This window comes from Tinamus guttatus, unplaced genomic scaffold (assembly GCF_059628265.1).
Source record: "Tinamus guttatus ecotype Peru unplaced genomic scaffold, ASM5962826v1 Tinamus_guttatus_pri_ptg000314l, whole genome shotgun sequence".
Lineage (NCBI taxonomy): Eukaryota > Metazoa > Chordata > Aves > Tinamiformes > Tinamidae > Tinamus > Tinamus guttatus.
In genome coordinates, this window is record NW_028288848.1 from 4,688,755 (window position 1) to 4,707,750 (window position 18,996).

The window sequence follows — 18,996 nt, forward strand, 5'->3', positions numbered from 1 at the left end:
CCCCACATTTAGAAAATAAATTAAGCTTCAAAAAGCAAATCAGAATTTCAGTTCAGCTGGAATATTGCAGCCTTCAGACTACAACAACCTGCTGTGATCACAACCTACCAGGGATGCCCACAACTTCCTTGTGCTGCCTGTGCGACCTAGGAAGGATTAAGACTGGAAGAACATGGTAGAAGAGCTCACATCTATTGCCTGCCTTGAGCAGTGGCCACTGTCTGATTCTCTGCAGGGTGGAGAAAAAGTATCTTAGTTCAAGGCTCAACTCCTACTAGCGAGACATAACACACTTGTAATTAGTGTTTTTCATTGGTAAAAGGGCTTTACAAAGAAGGTCAGTTTTGTTATCAAGTGTTCGCAGACGGGGAAACTGAGGCACGGAGGGAAACAGCTATAGTTAGTTCAGAGGATAAAGAAAGAGCGGGGAGCTCCCAAATCCCACTCCAACACTTCGCTCAGCAGGACATGCTGCCTCAGACATTTCTGTATGACCACCTAAGCCTCCAAAGGAGTGAACATTTCAGTTACATCACTTAATAGAAACAGTTGGGAGTTTTATCATTAAAATTTAACTTTGAGCAAAATGAAGACATCTGCCAGCTTATTTTTTTGGACTCAAGAAACTGGGCCAAGTGATCCAGGTCCAAGGTGCAACTTCCCCACTATTCAACACACCAACCACCAGGCCTACCCAGCCATAACCCAGCCTGCTGGATTTATAGTTAGGAAAGCCAAGAACAAGCTTGTTTCTATTTTTACAATTGCTATTATTATCAAAAAACATTACCAAAAGCATGTTTTCCAAATAAATAATATATCCACAGACACACTTTTTAGTTCTTTCATTTTTTTTTAGTTTAAAAACCTCTCCTGTAAAAAATGTGCTGTCAAAAGGACCTGTCCCCTTCTGGCCGTCTCCAGCATAGCGCATAACCGTGCGCCCTGCTCAGTGAGCGCCGACGTCAACGCGGCAAGTCCTGTAATTAAAGTGATGCAGCAGCCCAGTGCGCTCTCGCTAACGGCGCTTGCATCCTCAATAGACACCAGACTGTCTATTTTTGAGCATGGAGCTCACTGGTTTCCTCCAGCAACCTTGCAGTGGAAGACAGCATGTAATCACTGCTACCTGCCTTCCACCAAGGGGCTGCCACGGTGCCAGAGGGTGCAGAAAAACACAACTGGAAAAACAAAAAAATAAAATGGCAGCTCAACAAGGCCAGCATATTTTATATCTTATGTAAATTTTGCTGAATTGTATAAGTACATAACTATGAATGTTTAATTTTAATCTTTTCAAGTATAAATCTGTTTTCCTATAAAAAAAAATCCTTATCATTTGGGCTAATGCGTAATTAATCAGAACAAGATGTTAATGCTCGGGCTGCATCAGAATTTGAAGAGACAGGTCAGGATGGAGATGGGGAATGATGCATTAAACCCAACGTACTTCCCTCCTGCTAACCACCCCACACACATTCAGAAACACCAAAATAAGCAGCAGGTTATTTGCAGAACTCCTTATGCTACACCGCATTAGCTATAGGACAGATGTTTGATAGGCCAGATACAATTCAATAGCAAATGCAGCTGTGCTACTGTGCAATGTCAGATACATGACGCTCAAAATAGATGGACTTCTGGTCTCGTCCAACACATCCGATCTTATATTCCTGGGCTTGCATCCAAAGCCCATTAAAATCAATAGAAACACATAGAATTCACTAGCTTTGAGTCTGATCTTGTATGACAAGGGGCAGGAACAGCTAGAGAACAGCCAAAAAGAAGAGTTATTGGAAACTCACTATAGTAAATTCACCAGCTTCACAACACTGCCTGCTTGTGCCCTAAGTCTTTCTGTCTCCAAAGCCAGGGAGTCCTAACTCAAGAGCCAAAGCTCAGATGATTTCTGTGGCCTTCCTCCAAGGCCCTCAAGGGCTGTCTTGCCCCTCAAACGAGCCAAGCGGGACTGGAGCTGGTGGGAAATGCAAAGCCAGCACCAGCACAGCAGAGCTAGAAGCCAGTCCCAGCCAACATGCTGCTGTGCAGGAAAGCAATTCAGAGCTTGGGCAGAGCAGAAGAGCAAGGAAGAAAGCCACAGTATAAGCCAGGATGGTCTCTTTGGACCACCAGGGCAATAAAGAAGTTTCAGAAGCTTTGCTTTTATTTCACATGTCATTTGGACACTGCTTGGCAGCACTTTCCAATCGAAGCCCCAGCCATCAGTGCAGTGAAAGGTACCTCTGGCAGTTGCCTTCTTGCACTGCTCAACCTCTCCCTGAGACAGCCCCTGCTCCACCATGCAGCTTGTCACACTTGCTCAGCAATTCTTCATAGCATTAATGCTTTCCTGGCTGCTGTCTATTGTGAAACAGGGATTGAAGAACAAGCCACATGGATGGAAAGGCATTCAACTCCTATCCTGTTCAAGGCTACCAGCTGACAGAGAAGGGAAAGGCACACGAGTCTAATGCTGATTTTACTGATCACAGAATGGTTGAGGTGGAAGGGACCTCTAGAGATCATCTAGTCCAACCCGCCTGCTCCAGCAGGGACACCCAGAGCACATGGCACAGGGTGGCATCCAGGTGGGTTTGGAAGATCTCTAGAGAGGGAGACTCCACAACCTCTCTGGGCAGCCTGGTCCAGGGCTCTGTCACCCTCACAGTTCTTCCTCATACGGAGGTGGAACTGCCTGTGTTTTAATTTATACCCATTATCCCTTGTTCTGTCACTGGGGCCACCATCGAGAAGAGTTTGGCCCCATCCTTCCTCCCTACATTCTCCCCTCAGGTATTTGTACATGATGATCAGATCCTCTCTCAATCTTCTCTTCTCCAGGCTAAACAGGCCCAGCTCACTTACTCTTCCCTTATACAATAGATGTTCCAGTCCCTTAATCACCTGCTTTGCACTTCGCTGGACCCTCTCTAAAAGCTCCACGTCCCTCTTGTACTGGGAAGCCCAGAACTGCACCCAGTACTCCAGGTGTGACCTCCCCAGAGCTGAGCCTCTGCTGGCTCTGCTGATCCTCTGAGGAAGATCACCTCCCTCAACCTGCTGGCAACACTCTGCTTGATGCAGTCAAGATCCCATTGGCCTTCTTGGCCACGAGGGCACACTGCTGTCTCACAGTAAACTTCTTGTCAACCAAATCCCTCTCCACGGAGCTGCTTTCCAGCAGGTCAACCCCTAATCTGTACTGGTGTCTGGGGTTATTCCTCCCCAGGTGCAGGATCCTGCACTTGTCCTTGTTGAACCTCATGAGGTTCCTCTCTGCCCAACTCTTCATCCTATCTAGGTCTCTCTGAATGGCAGCACAGCCCTCAGGAGCGTCGGTCACTCCACCCGGTTTGGTATCATCTGCAAACTTGCTGAGGGTGCACCCTGTACCCTCATCAAGTCACTGATGTGCGAGTTGAATAGCACTGGGCCCAGTACGGACTACTGGGGGATACCACTGGCAAGAGGCCTCCAACTAGATTCAGCACCATCTATCACAACCCTAATGATGTTCCACCAGGGCACCTCCACTGACTTTGAAGGGGTTATTTCTGCCCTACTCCAGCATTGGGAAGAAGAAAGGTGGAACAAAATATGATGCTTTGACAGGAGCCATTGCTTCATGAAGGTAGGATCCTTATAAAGGCAAGATCTTTAAAACAACACCAAGGATTTAAATCAAGAGCAGCAGTTTAATTAAATAGATAGCAAAAGAGAGACCAAAAAATTCCAGTTACTCTGATCTGAAGCGCCAGGATCCAAAACCACATTTCCAATTTGGCAAAGGGATTTCTCACAGCACTTGGATAGTCTGCACAAGTCTGTATTCTACTCATCTACCCAGCCAAACAAGGCTTCCCCTTAGCAGCAGCTCCTCCAATGAGCGAGCTGCAGTGCCAGATCAAGGCTACGGCACAGAATAGTTTTTAAAGGGATGTTTTTCTAGCGTATTACAAACTGTTCCTTCCCTCTAATACTTCTCCAGGAAGAGGACTGTGAAATCTCCAGTGGAAGAGACTGTGACACCTCAAGACAATGGCCCCTCATGAGAAGTGAAGGCTTTTACCAGTGAACGGAGAGGACCCAGTTGCCTGACAGACTTCCAGAGATGCTGTGGGCAGCAGGAATGGATGACTGTCTCCGCACAGAACCAAGACCAGCACATGAATTTCTAGGAAGTATTTTAGCATTTGGGTTTTACTTAGAATAGCCCGAAGGAACAAAAATCTAGCAAGCCCAACTCAGCATCTCCCATCCTGCAGCACCTGGATCACTGATGACCAATGAACACAAGCATTTACATCACAAATGCTTGCGATGCAGGCACATGTTAACAGCAGTCTAGCAAATTTGCACGTCAACATGCCAATTTTCCACCAGTGCAAAAGGGGAGCTCTACAGCAGTATCTCAGCCTGCAGACATAGTCACATTTCCTATAAACAAGCAGCCCTTTCGCACTGTGCCAAGCTCAGGACGCTGGAAAAGAAAACCCAAGAGGAATGACAAATCTGGGGAGTGGAGCAAGAAAGGCATAAAAAGACTCATGCACCAGCAAAATTAAGGCCACACACAGGCCTATGCAATGGCACAAATCAAGTTCTATTGGAGCAACATAAAACCACCAAGAACTAGAATGGATTTGGGCCCTTGACATCCCTCTTCTGACAGACCACTTAATCAATGGTGTAAAGCCTGAGCTTGCACAGCACCCTGGCAGGCAAGAATGACCCGTTCAACTCAATCAACCTAAATAAGCAGGAGAAAAGCTTCCTGGAAGCACTTCTCTGCACTGTTTCTGTCTGAGACAACTCTCAGCATCACCCAGCCGTGGCATGTCCTGAACTGACCAAGTCCCATGCACTAACACTGACTCCACAAAATCACTTCCCTTCGTTCTGCTTTCAAGGGCAGTGCAGCCTGGAAATGCTGCATAGCTCCCCAACACCCAGGCCTGCCTTGCTTATGGGCAGCTGGTGCTAAGGCCTTCTGGAAGGTCCCTTCTGCCTTAGGAGGATGCTCAAGTCAGATGAATCAGTGCAAGTCAAGCACAGACCTGCCTTTGGAGGGAGAACATTTAAATAAAAAGCTTGCCATAGCTCCCAGGCTGTCTGCAGCCAGCACTGTCAGCAGGAATTCGCCATGGGGGACTGTCAGGCAGCAACAAAATAGCCTCTGGGCCCCGTTCATGAGGGAGAAAGCAAGCAGAACTGAGCAGCGTGCAGCCTGGCGGACTGGCACAGACTGGTGCCAGAGACAGCAGCAGGAAAGATCACATCTTTCCTATTGCAACAGGTCAGCTGTGTCTGTAGGAACAGGCTGGCAGGGAATGCCCAGGCTGCCTCCTTTACACACAGCTCCAATTCCACGTACGTGGGCAAAACAAATGGCAAGGTTATGCCAGTACTATTAACAGAGCATCCTTCAATGACACAGGACTTCAGCAAAGTGCTGTACATACCTCTAAGAAAAAGACCATTCTTGCTCCCAAAATCTTTCCATTAAGCACAGTTTCTACTTATCCCCACAGATCCTACAATTGCTGAAAAATCCTGCTGGCTCAGGACAGAAAAGGTTGCAAAGACAGAGCCCATTTAGCTGTCAGTTCTTTGCCATTCCTGACCAGTTAAATTTCCTAGGCGTGAACAGCAGCACTGAACCCAGGGATCGTGTGCTGTATGCTAGCTCCAAATTCAGGGTCCAAAAGGACAATATTCGATCCACAGATCACAGTCTGGAATTCGGGACTTCCAAGATGCAACCATACCAGGTACAGAATAAAGTTTTCCTACCCGACCCCCATCAAAGGCCCACTGGCACTGTCCAAGGCCCACAGCAAGGGAAAGAAGGACGGGGCTCGCAAAGCTCAGAGCCACAACAGCAAGGTGCAGAGGAGCAATGGTAGAAAAGCAGGTGGAAATAGACTATGATCCCAGTTATCTCTGGTTATACAGTAGTTACAATTTACCTAGTTAAATGGTTATATACCTAGTTCTGTATTGGCTCACAATTCCTGCCACACACATGAGCAGACACAGGCATAATGCAGAGTCACTTCTGCATTTCTAAAACCTGCTTTTGTACAAGCACTCAGTGACTGAAACAGGCCCAGATTTAGAAAGCCTGGAAAGGCCCCTCCTGTCCCTTCCCATCCCTCTCTTGGAGGCTCCCATTCTAATGGGTACCAAGGTAGCAAATTTTGTGCTGATGAAGAGACGCGAGTGCAGAGCCCTGGCCAGGGCGCTTCCCCCGAGCCGCACAGCAGCCGCAGCAGGAGCAGCAGCAGCAGCAGCAGCAGCGCTGCACCCGCACACAGCAGCTCACTGCTGCACGCCCAGCACACCCCGGATCAGCTCCCTCCTCCCCACTGAGACAAGCACATCCAGAAATCTCAGCAGCTCATTCAGCCCCCAGTCTGAGAAGAGCCTCCGCTAGGCAGCAGCTTCGCTGCCTGTCAGTCTTTGTCTCTGGGGAAAAGGTGAGAATTCCTCATTTTACAGAGGACATAAATGACTCTCAAGTGATACAATATTTTAATTTAACATTTGACCTCATTCTTCAGTGCTATACTTAGATCTGCCTCCTTCCCTCCTCTTATTCCCATCTCTCCTTCTTGTGAATTTTCACTAAGACACTTTCTCCCCCATCTGGCTTATTGCCTGTTTCCAATAGCATTACAGGAAACACCAAAAAGAAAAAAAAATAGAAAAAAAAAAGGAAAAAACAAACCCACATACACACAGAGAGCTAAGAGCTACCAACACATGACCTCGGTGCTACCCAGAAAGGCAGGTTTTGTCACTTTTGCTATGTGAAATAGGAACAAATGATGAAGATAATCTTAAAGTAATTAAAAGCAAGTGAGGGTAGAACTGTGCCTGGAACAGAGAGACAGAGAATAAGCAAACTGAAAATGTTACCCTGCCAGCAACATTGCCTTTTGATTAAAGGAACAGAGTTTCCAGGCAAAGCTGCAAAAAACAACACTGAACAATATTAATTAAATCAATTAGGGCTTCCTCCACGCCGACGCGGTAGCTTTGTTTCAGGCTCCCTTCAAAAGAACTAAAGCTTCAGCAATCATGCTGCCCATCCACCTGCCTGCGAGTTAGCACAGGAAGGATAACTTGCCATCTACGGAACTGCTGAAACTGAATTCAACAGGGGAAGAAAGGTCACAGAAATACTGAGTTCCTGGAAGGTCTGTGAAAATCATCCGCCGGGTGCAGGAACATGCCCCACATGAATACCTAGCCTGAGGCACCAGTAGCAGTCAGCCACACACACCCTGTGTTACTGCTTACACCTCCAAGTGGGACGCGAAGACGGGAGCTTTCCTGAATGACCATCCTTAAGGCTCAGGCAGCCAGAAAAGTTGACCAATTCTGGTGGAACCATCTCCATTTCACCTCCGTAACACCTGACATGGGCACTGTGATGCCATGGGCTTTCGTTTGGCGATGTTGCTTTAGCTGGCAAAGCACACTAGAAAAGAGATCACGTCATGAAGATGCTCTTAAATCACTTTCAGCCAGAACTTTGTAGTGCTTTAACTCAATCAATCTGTTAATTATTTTAGCTAAGTAATTACACTTGGCTATCGTTAATGAGAGTCTTGTTCTTCCCACTCTTAGTTCTCTTCTCACCTGTTTCTTCTCCTTCACAAAGTATCTCCTAAATAGGAAATACATCAAACATTTGAGTGGTTTCAGAGCTAGAGTTAACCAAGTTTTTTTTGTCACATAGAAGCCATATTTATCAGGGACAGGAGTCAGAAAAATTATCTTTTTCCCTCTGGTTCTGAGCAGATGTGCGCCTTGGAGCAAAACCCCTCCCTGTCCCATGCCTCGGTTTCTGCAGCTTATAAAATGGGGCTAATACAATTGTCCTCCCTTTCCAGTGAACTTGGAGACACAGAGCCGAAATCAGCAGCATAAAAGCTTTTTAAGTGCAGTTAGCTTTGTCACCCTGTAAGCTCTAAATTGGCAGGGTTTGCCCATAAAGGACAGGCAGGCCAGAGCACAGCAACGCTGTGTGGCACGAGGCTGCTGCGTGCAGAGAGCATCAGCGCAGTGCTCTGAGAGACGCAGGCAAAGAGCACAGGCAGGAGGCTCCGTTTGCCTGCACCCACAGATTCCTGGTCACAGCTGGGGGGCATTTTCCAGCCAGGCGCAGACAGCAGGGAATGACTAACAACCATTTGAGCTCCCCCTCTTCCCTCCCTGCACCCAAGAGGTCCCTCAGTGCTTCAGACCCTGCAGCACTTCTGTAAAAGCTAAATAACAATGTTTTATTCATTTTCTTCCACTCAATAGTCTTTACAAGCATCCATCCATTTTAAACCTGAGCAACAGCTCTGCAGTTGCGAGGAGGGCAGTTAACTCCCCTTTGTAGGTGGTGAGACCTAGCACAGGGCACCACACAGCCCCACGGGGCACAGCCACTGCAGGGAACCACATTCCCGGGCTGCCTGGCGCGCCGAGGACACTCACCCCAGCCCGCCCCTCTCCTGAGGGCTGCCAGCAGCCCTGCGTCCCAGCCCTCGGCTGCACCAGCGCCTTGCTGGAGCCCTCCACCGAACACCAGCGGGGCTCACACTGCACTGCCAGCGCACATCAGCAGTATCACTCTCCTGGCCACTTGTTACTGACTGGCACAGTGTCTCCAGAAAAAAAAAAAAAAAAAAGTTGTTTCAAAGAATCCTCGGACCCCTAAGTCCATTACTAAGCAGTTTGCTGAGGTTAAAACCCAGCTCTCTCAAGTCTCAAATGTCTGTTTTAGTCCAAAGGACACCAGTGATGAATGGATGAAATCCAGCCCCTTCCGTGTTCCTGCATTCATAAAATAGAAAAAGGCACAAAAAGGCTAGGATTTGTGCAACACCCTCATGCTCATGGAAATCTCGAAGGATGAACTGTGCTGTCCCAAGAGGCAGGGATCCCTCGACTCAAACTTCCCCTCTGCAGATTACATGCTGGGGAAAAGTGGCAGTAAAATCCAACTGCCTCTCCCTCACCCATCAGCTAAACTGGCACAGGTGAGGGAACAGAGTAGGGAGCAAGGCAGGTCTGTCATCACCTGTCCCCAGAGGTGAGACACAGAGACAAAACAGGGCACCGCAGTTGAGGAGGGATAAGCACACACTGCTCCGTCCACCAGGAGCCGGATCCGGGTCGCTGCTTGCTGGCACCGCAGAGGTTAACGCGGTCCCTTCTCCCAGCCCCGCAGCACTGCCAGCCATTGCTGGGGAGACAGGGGCGGTTTCGCTGGCGCCCGCCGCAGTCTGGAGGGGACTGCGGCACGTGACACGCTGGCACCAAGAGTCCTATCTCCAGGCAGAAGCCCGGCAGCGACCAGGGAGAACCCAAAAGGGGGGAGGTAGCAGCTGCAAGAGGTGGGGTGAAACACTCTATCATGGCCAAGTTCATACTAAGACTATTTTCCTCTTTGGCAGAGAAAACCCCGGACCACAAGCATTTCATAGAGCCAATGATTCCAAGTGGGTTTTCATATCGGTGTTTCAGCAGTGCCCATCTTTCCAGTGTGCATTTCCCAGCCTCTGGCTCCCCTCCCCATCATTTGCAGGATTTTCCTTCCTTTAGCAAAAGCCCACGCTCCCTCTAGCGCCCAGCTCTGCTTTCAGCACACTCCCCAGCACCCCTTCCCACAGCCCGCACCCTGGGGTCCCTGAATCCTGCCGTAGCTCATTAACAGTGACGCTATCTGGGGACCAGAGACCCCCTGGTGCTCTGCAGATCTGCTGGCTAGCGCTCGTGTTGCCTATCTGAGCACAACAGGGAGGAAACAGCATGGCAGCTCAGCGGCAGGGACCTTCGCTCTGCCACTCTGGCGGAAACAGGGCTCCTGCAGGACTGAGACGGGGAGAGGAATGAGAGTTTGGGTTATTCATCATGGGCCTTTTCTGAATTTCATTATAATCTGAAACTCTGCTGGCCAGCAGGGCTGAGAACTGACCTTAACGCTGCTACGGTAGCTGATTCATCAGACATGTTTAACATGCAGTCGCTTTCTTAAAGATTGTGGCAAACTTCATTCAGCTCCCTCAGACCCGCAACGCCAAGTAAAGACAGGGAAGGAAATGCCCTCACCCCTCTTCTTGTGTGGAGGGAATGTAACAGCGATATTGCAAATTTTATGGATATTAAGGGAAAGTCAGGGTTTATTTGGGGGACTCCTGTAAAGAGTTTAAGCAAACGGAGAAGTTTGCACGCACAGATTTGGTTTCAACAAGGCAGTATTTTCCAGCTAAGGATTATTTCAGCCGAAAAGCCCTGTCGGTCTCTGCCAGGCGCGTCAGCAGATCCGGCTCCAGCCTGGCTTACAGTGCAGGTCAAACTGCTCTGCGGGCCAGGCAAGGGAGAGGGGAGGGCTGGGCACAGGGGAGAAGCAACCTCTCTAACCCCAGCTCTGCGGCTGTAATTCAGGGAGCGCAAAGGGGCTGTGTGTGCAAGTCTCCTGGCTACATCAGCCCCCGCACGGCGCTCTGCTTCCTAGCCTCCATACTCCTCATTTTTCCTTCTTATCCTGCAAATTTCATTGCTGTATGATACTGCAGGTTGAATCTTAAACTACAGTAAACTAGCCTAGCTTTATCCTATGCTAATTTATGCTAAATAAGGATCCAACAAAGTATTTTGCTGCTTTGAGGACCTTCTGCAAACGTGTTAAAAATGAGCATGCCATTTAACATGCCTCTCTTGATTAGAGGCAGCCTGGACTCCGCGCTTAGGACACCAATTCCCATTAGAAGCTAAGCTCGATCAGATCCCTACTGAGTCACTACAGCTCGGGCTCAGATCCGCACTGAAGCCAGCCTGATTTCCGCACTGGATTTAAGATCTAACTGAAGACCTGAACTGAACTGTGCAGCTGATGGGTTTCCTTGACCATTGGAGCCAACCCCAAGCGTGAGCTCAGATTTAGCCTTCAAACCTGGACCGCATCTGGACTGTGGGAGAACATTGACGCAGGAGAGCGTGAGGCTCCCCTCCACGCCATGCCCCAGGAACCAGAGAGCTTAAGGGCCAGGCCACTATGGTCTAAGTTAAGCAAATCCTTCCCTGCTTGCAAGACGAGCTTCCAGGATTTCGCTTCAGCTAACAGTAAAGGCCTTTCTCCTCAAACTGTGCTTTACCTACTAGACATCACTGCTCCCTTATATATATATATATATATATATATATATATATATATATATATATATATATATATAAAATCTTTACCTATGAATCCAGGTATATATTTCAAAAATCTCGGGAAATTTCATTTTCCCACAATTTGCATTTAAGAAAATATTTGTTGCCATCTCACCTCCCCATCGAGAGAGAATTCTTTGCCTAACATAATTCTCTGCTCAGATTTACTTTCAAAACACTCTGTTATTTGACTGAATGTGTGTCTTCCATTTAAAAAAAATTAAAAGTAAAATAATCACACAGCTTTTCTGGTTTGCATTTAAATTGCTATGAAGTTTGGACACAAGTTCGAGGCCTCATCCCTGAGCACAGAAAAGTTCCACTGAGGCTCGAGGGGAAATTTCTGGCAATCACTTGGAACTGAAGAGATTCTGTTATCAAGCCTTGGGTGACAAGAACATCAACTGCTTGCTGCCTTAGGCTGGGTAATGGCCCAGGGAATCTGCCAACTTCACAGAATCCACAAGCAACATAAAGGCCCATCCAATGGGCACTGACCTGACTTTGCAATGAAACCCGCCTGGAGAGAAATAACCCAAAGAATATTTTCCAGACGTCTTCCCCTTGCTCTACTGACTTAACACAGCCATAAAAGCAATTACCATGTAAGACTAGTTTCTACTTCCCCATCCTCCATTAAAATATTAATTAAAGATGAATTGGCAAAATCCTGGAGAACAACTTGAATAGCAAGCTTCATTACTAAGGGTAGTAGAGAGGGGGAAATGTTTTAAGCTATCATGACACAAGCTGTCTGCCCTCAGTGGTAACAAAACCACAACCTAGCCAAAAGCCATTTGAAAAACAAATCGGTCTAGAACAGCAATTAAAATATCTATCATGTGCTCTGCCACCATCTCACAGTCTAGGAGTAAACATTTTAGACTGGAATCCAGCTGGACTGTTTCGGCAGTGACCGTGGCTGATGATTAAACGTCACACTGCCTGCCTGGAGTTCACCCTCGCCTTCCTCCAAAGAACTGTCCATGCGCAACTGTAAATACTGCCCACCTCGCTCTGCCCATCACACACTGCATTGCTGGGCACCTTAATGAAAAACTGTCTGGCACAAAGCGAGCCCATCAGCCTCCCCAGCTTGTAATTCACCCTGGGAATGAGTAATGTCTCAGCATCAAACCACCCGTACATTAGCAGATCACACCAGAATGCTGCCAACAGCAGCAGAAGAATCATTCCCGGAAGGGACAGACTTCTCTCTGAACTCCTGTACAAGAGGTTCTTCTCTGCCAGAGCTTGCTGGAGGTAAAGGAGAGGGATTGATGATGACAAGAGAAGAAGAATCACGAAGCGCTCGTTGGAAAACATCTCTGAAGGTCTTCAGTCCACATTCACATTTCAACCACAGACCATTTGTAGCAGAATTGCCACCAAGGATAGAGCAATGAGTCTTGAAAGCCTCCTAAAATGGAGATCCCTATACCTTTTTGGTGACTGGCAGCATTATTTGCCTAGAGACTAAGTTCTTTCTAATCTGACATGCTCTGTAGCTCTTGCCTCTTATTACATCCTCTCCCTATGGGTAAGATCAGTGCTATCACCTTTCTAACTCCCTTTAGGGGGCTGTAGGCCACTAAAGTGCTCTTGGACTCTTCTTCACCAGACTCTTCTCCCAGGAAGAGCTCCCATTCCCAGTCTTTGGGTGAAACTAGCACCCACGCTAACATCGCAGAAGGCAGCCGCAGGTTTGCTGGACCTCTTACCAGAGCAGCATAGCATGACTGACACAGGCCCAACTCAAGGAATAAAACGAAGTGCCAGTTCTCATCCTGCCTTCCCCAGCTTTCAGAGCCTGGGTCCTAAAACAGCATCAGTGCAGCCACATGGTTGCACGAGCAACATCAGGTAGCTACCTGCACCTCTGCAAAAGCAACTTCTGCACTCACTTGGAGATAAAAAAAAAAAATAAGCATTGCCGACATCTTTCCTATAGCATGAAAAATCCAATCCCCAGGATCATACGAGGACCTGACCTGGATGAAGCAGCCTACAATGTGGCTCACACCTTAGGCAAATGTCCTCTCCTGCTCCTATTTTGCCTTTACTGCACCTTGTCTCATCCTTAACACAGGCTCTCAAGCTTGCCTCTGGTTCCCAGAAATACTTTCAAGCGTTTTCCAAAAGCCCCATTTGTGGGATATCTCATTGTGTGAGACAAAGCATCACAGCTCTTCCCACAACTAGGATCACAGGTAACGTTGACATAATCTAGAAGATAAAAAACTGGAAATGTGAAAAAAAAGAAAAGAAAAGAAAAAAGAAACCACACACACCTTCCTGTGTTGCTGTTATGGGAAAAGCACAGACAGAATGAAATACTTCCTACGAACAGCTACACTCATCAGGGAGGTATCTTAATGACAGAAGTCCCTATGTCCCATTGCACTAGTGGTTGTATCAGGAGAGCAATTTGAGTATTTTATCCACTGCAAATTGCTGAAATCTCTTGGAAAACTATTCTCTAGAAACAAGATAGCGAGATTTAAAGACGTAAAGGTTCCATCGCTTATTTCCATGGATTCTTTTCCTAGAAATCTGGGAGGAAAGAAAGAAGAAAAGATAATCTGGGAAATCAGATGATATTCACTGGAACAGGGAAGTTTGGAGAGCATAAGAAAACAAAAAATCAGCGCAATAACATAACAAGATATAGAGAGGGCAAGAACAAGTGCAAATGATACAACTGCTCATTGAACGGCACATTTGTAGACAGTGTGTTTTCAGAGTGGAATGGTTTTAGAAAATAAGGGCTTGTAGATCTTCTGAGAATAATGCTAGTTCATAATAAAAATTCTCCTTCTTTCAGAAAGGCTTTAGTAGGAAAACATCCTAGCTAGCCTCTATCAGGCACCTCACGTGCTTCAGGGGCTTCTCTCAATAACTGCTTCTATAGGCTGGCCTGATACTTGAAGCACAAGGACAACTCTCTCTTTTCCAGCATCAGACCAATAACTAGAACAAGTTCCCTTCCTGGAAACACAAGGGGAAGCACACAAACCTCATTTATACACAGACCAATATTTTTGCATTTTCCTAGCAATTTCCACTACATATTTACGTATTGAATAAAGCAGAAATTAATTCTGCTCCACACCACCACTTTGTGGTAGGTAAGCAGTACTATCCTCATTTCCCATAGAAGCTGATATACAGAGAGGTTAATTGTCTTGCCTAAGGTCACAGAAACTGCCTCTAGGCAGGACAAAACAGCAAACCCAAATTCCCTGATCTCACCAGTCTTCTGCTTCTATCCTAATCCTGATTTTCCTGTCTGCAAATGGAGAAAACAAAAGTTTGACACCCGGGAGGGATTATTCTTTTACATAAATTAAATTGAATTTTGAGGAAAGGAACATGGGAGAAGAAAGGAAGGGGAAAGAAAAAGAAAAAGAAAAAGAAAAAGAAAAAGAAAAAGAAAAAGAAAAAGAAAAAGAAAAAGAAAAAGAAAAAGAAAAAGAAAAAGAAAAAGAAAAAGAAAAAGAAAAAGAAAAAAAGAAAAGAGGAAGAGACCCGCACAATAGCTTTTTAATATCCCAAGGAATGCAGCTGCTGCAAAGATCTTCCTCTGTGGAGCGCCTGAAGATCTATACTTCTGAGCAACAATCCTTCTTTGCAAATCCATCCAGTTGCTAGGAATTCCCCAATATTAAGATCTGGTATAAAATGTGCTGTTTCATTACATGAAACTTTTATGATAACAGAAGCACAGACTTGTCCATCCACTCTACTGGGACATCAAACACAGTAATGGGACTGGAATCGATACCTTTTGGCCATCTTTAGTTCACCTTCCTGCCGCTTTATGTCTATTGAGACATAAGAAAATACCTGCTGGAGGGTGTGTGACTGGGCATAGCTCAGCTGGTAAAGGAAACCCCACTGCTGCTTCCTTGGGTGACCTTGGGGCAGGTGCTTGACCTCTGCTCCTGTGCTACAACCACTCTGACAGTAAAATGAACTAAAAAACAAAATGCAGCAATAAAAGCAGTCACTGGATTCAGCCTTCCCTGCTAATAGATAAGAGGACTCAAGTTCAAGCATTTAACTTTTTCTCTAGAGTCATATAAAACAGCACTTAAAAAAAATCCAGTCAATGACTAAACGCAGTGTGTTTTCTCTGAGAGACAGGAGAAAAAAAGTCTACAAGTACCAGCTCTCACGGTGGACAAATCACAACGAGATACCACTATTAGTTATTAAATAGGCTCGCTTTTCCTTCCTTCTGACACCACACTAGGAATAAACAGCCTTGTCTATTGCTTTTTGAGTCAGGAGCTTCCAATGCACAGTATAACTAAGGTGCAAAATCTTAACAGAAAGTCACGTGCAATCTGAGAAGGTTTCCTTTATCACCTTCTCAGTTACCTGAGGTTAAAGAATAAATGAAACTAGTTATTTAAACAGCATCGTTCCATAAAAGAAATGAAGTGTGAGAGCAATTATTAAAAACTCCTTTTCTGACCCAGACTTCAGAAAAAAAAAATAACCTTTCTTCTCCTGCAAATGCCTAAAGGATGAGTTTTCTCTACTACTTCAACCAGAAATACGAATAACTATTGGAAATCCATACTGGGGAAGGATAGGGGGATTTTAGCTTCTTTTACCAAACACCCTTTGATTCAGCATTGAACCGAAAACAAAAGAGAAGGCATATAAGTTGTTTCCTTCATTCCATGACATGTTATATTAAAAACAAATAACCCTACAGATAAATGTAGTACTAAAATATACCATGCAGCTGTTTTCTCTTGAATATTTGCTTTCATCTTTAATGAGAATGGAATTCATGTCTGGCAAACACAACTGCCTTTAAAAAATGGTTAAATCAAAGTAATATCTACAGCGCTGACAACAGTATTGCCTAAGCAATAATAAATAGAGAAAAACTTTCACTCAAAAGATATAAAGAGGCAGCTGAATTACATGTTATTAACCCATGGTTGATGGATGGATAAATAGATTGATAATCTGGCCCTTAATGACTAATCAATTCCGCGAGGAATCTATCCAAAATTCTAGTCAATCTATTTTATACTGCTAATTACTTTATGCACGTTTCTAATAGCAACAAAACAATAAAAGAGGCATTTTAAAGGCAGTAACGAGCTCTAATAATCACACGAATGGGAACGCAGTCTCCAGACACAGGGATTCCCAGGGCCCTTTTAAATGACGCCTGCTCTCAGCTGTGAAGCAGTATTCCTGATACAAGGCTACAAGAAAATGGGAAGTTCTGTTTACAGGCGTCCTTAGGGCGTTGCAAAGCAGGGCGTGAGGGAGGGCCCTGCGCTATTTCAGTGCTGCAGCGGGTGCTCTTTTGGGGCACCCACACACACATATGCAGCCCCACAAACTTCCAGGGACGCCACAGCTCCTCCCTATTATTGACTATGCAGAAAAAGGCAGGAGATACCATCGATTTTTAAAATAAAACTTTTCATACTGCTCACACATACAGCCTTCCCTTGGAGCCCTGTAATACGCTGAGGGGCTTTCCTCTCCTTAATGAATTAATGGATTATCTCGTGCCTGCAGCCAGCAGAGCAGGAGATGGGAGGGCTTCTCTCCTGCCACCACCACCACTGCTGTACATCAACTGCATCCCTCAGCACAGGGGCAGCAAAGCATGCCGAAATGTATTTTGTATAGAGAGAGATGGAGAGTAAGGGGATGCGGCTGGGCAGGAACACGGGACAGAGAGGAGAGGGTCCATTCTGCACCTCGCAAAGGGGAGGCTCCAACCAGCCCGACCCTCTTGGTGAACGACCCCCTCAGTCTGCGCTAACCCACAAAACCACAGCTCTTTGGGGGGAGGGAGGGGATCCCTCTTTCCTCAAAAAACTTTTCTGCTCCTCGGGCAACCCACCACAGCGCGTCCCCCTCCCACTGCAGAATAAGGCAAGGCGCCCGCTGCCCCGTCCCGTCCCGCCGCGCTCGGTACTCACGCTGCTGTTGGGGCCGGACCAGTGCACCATGGCTTGGTTGTGCGCCGCGTCGCCGCTGAGCGCGAAGGTGCTGCCGCCCAGGCGCGGCTCCTCCGCCGCTCGCAGCCGCGCCGCCTTCCCCTCGTCCGCCGGCCCGCGCGGCTGCGGCCGCGCTCCGCGCTGCCCCTCGGCCGCGGGCACCCCCCGGCTGCCGCTCGCCGCCCGCCGCCCCTCGTTGCTCCGCCGGGCCCGCGCCGCGGGGCCCCGGCCCCCGCCCGCCCCCGCCGAGCGGCCCCCCGGCTCCCCGGCCGGCAGCGGCGCCGCGGGCCCGGCTGAGCCCCGCGCGCGGCCGCCCGGCCAGCTCCGGGATCCGCGCGGCGGCGGCTGGCGCTGCTCCTGCCTCAGGCGAGACGCCGAGGGCGGCCAGGAGGGAGACGGAGACGAGCAGGATGTGCAAGTTATCTCGGCGCCGGTGCAGCACCAGGAGAGCAGCAAGAGCCATGTCCAGGCGAGGAGAGCCGCGTGGCGGGGCGCGGAGCAGCGCGCGCCCCTCTCCATGGCCGTCGCCGAGCGAGTCGGGGGGCTCGAGCAGGAGGGGCCGAGGCGCTGGGGTGAGGGATTGCTCTTTTGGAGAAGGGGCTGGATGCTAATTATAATAATAATTTGCAAAAGGCTCCTCTTTCGCTCCCTCGCCTTCTTTCTCTTCCCCTTTTCTCAGCCTCCGAGACGGTGACCAGGAAAAAAAATAGGAAAAAAAAAAAAAAGGAAGGAAAAAAAAAAAGGAAAAAACTCTCGCCGTAGTTGGGTTCTGTTCCTGACTGGTGCTGGATTTTTTTTTTTTTTTTGAAAAGTGCTTTTCAGTGAAACTGTTCACGTTCGAGGATTTGATCGAGTGAGAGGGTAGGAGCGCACGGGGGGAGGAGCCCCGAGCCCTGCCAAGCCGCCGCCGCCGCCGCCGCTCAAACGCAGCGCAGGCACCGGCCGCGCCGGGGGCGGGACGCGCCGCAGCGGCAGCCGGAGCTGCCGCCCCTGCGCGGGACGGGACGGGGCAGAGCGGCCCTTTCTCCTGCCTGCACACGCATACAGCGAGGGGGCTGCTCCTCCCCGTATATATGTATGTATGGTTATGGATAGAGGCTGGATAAGCGGCGTAAAGCAACGCAGCTGGGATGAACAACGCGGAGCCTGTGCTTGTTCCCGCGGACACATGGATCTGTCCCTGCCCGCGGCTGTGCGGGGAAGCCCGGCAGCCCTGTCACTTTCCGCGCTGGGAAAGGGGGCGGGAAGGGTTTATTCTAGAGGGGGAGAGAAACGCGAATGAAGCATCTCCGCAGGCTGCTACCGGCAGCAGCACCTCGGAACTGGCACGAGGAAGGTGCATGTCCTTAGACCAGGGCAGTGCCCTCTCCAGGGCAGGGACACCCTACACCCCCAGCTCTGGAGCCTTCCTTTCTGCTAGCAAAACCCAAGGAGCCTGTGCAGCTCAGCCCAGAGGAGATGTAACTGCCCCAAGCAAAGGGAGGGAAGGGAGCGCGCTCCTCCTCCCCCGGCTCCGGAGGTCTGCCGCCTCCCGAGGATCGCCTCTGTCACAGGCAGCGGTGCCACATCCCTCCGGAGCGATTGAGTGCAGCGGCACTTTCTCTCCAGCTCAAATCCACATTTAACCTCCCCCCTCCCCCTTTTGAAGAACGTCAGTAATTAGCGTCGTGGTGATTATCGCACTCGCCCCGGACCCCAGCAGCCATTCTCCACACCCGAGGATGGATCTCCCCGCAGCGTCCCCTCCTGCCCTCAGACGCGTCCCAGAGCAGGGCAGCTCAGCAGCTTCCCCCAGCCT

The 18,996-nt window shown here is 48.3% G+C and overlaps 1 protein-coding gene across 1 annotated transcript in view; it reads right to left on the minus strand.

Moving 5' to 3' along the window:
• The window catches only part of SORCS3 (sortilin related VPS10 domain containing receptor 3), a 261,932-nt gene extending 243,826 nt beyond the window's left edge, over positions 1-18,106 (minus strand). Inside the window, exon 1 of the mRNA XM_088528640.1 lies at positions 17,181-18,106. Within this exon, the coding sequence (XP_088384766.1) occupies positions 17,181-17,717 (537 nt within the window). The 5' untranslated portion in view covers positions 17,718-18,106. The remainder of the gene's footprint in view (positions 1-17,180) is intronic.
• Between the last annotated feature and the right edge of the window lie 890 nt (positions 18,107-18,996).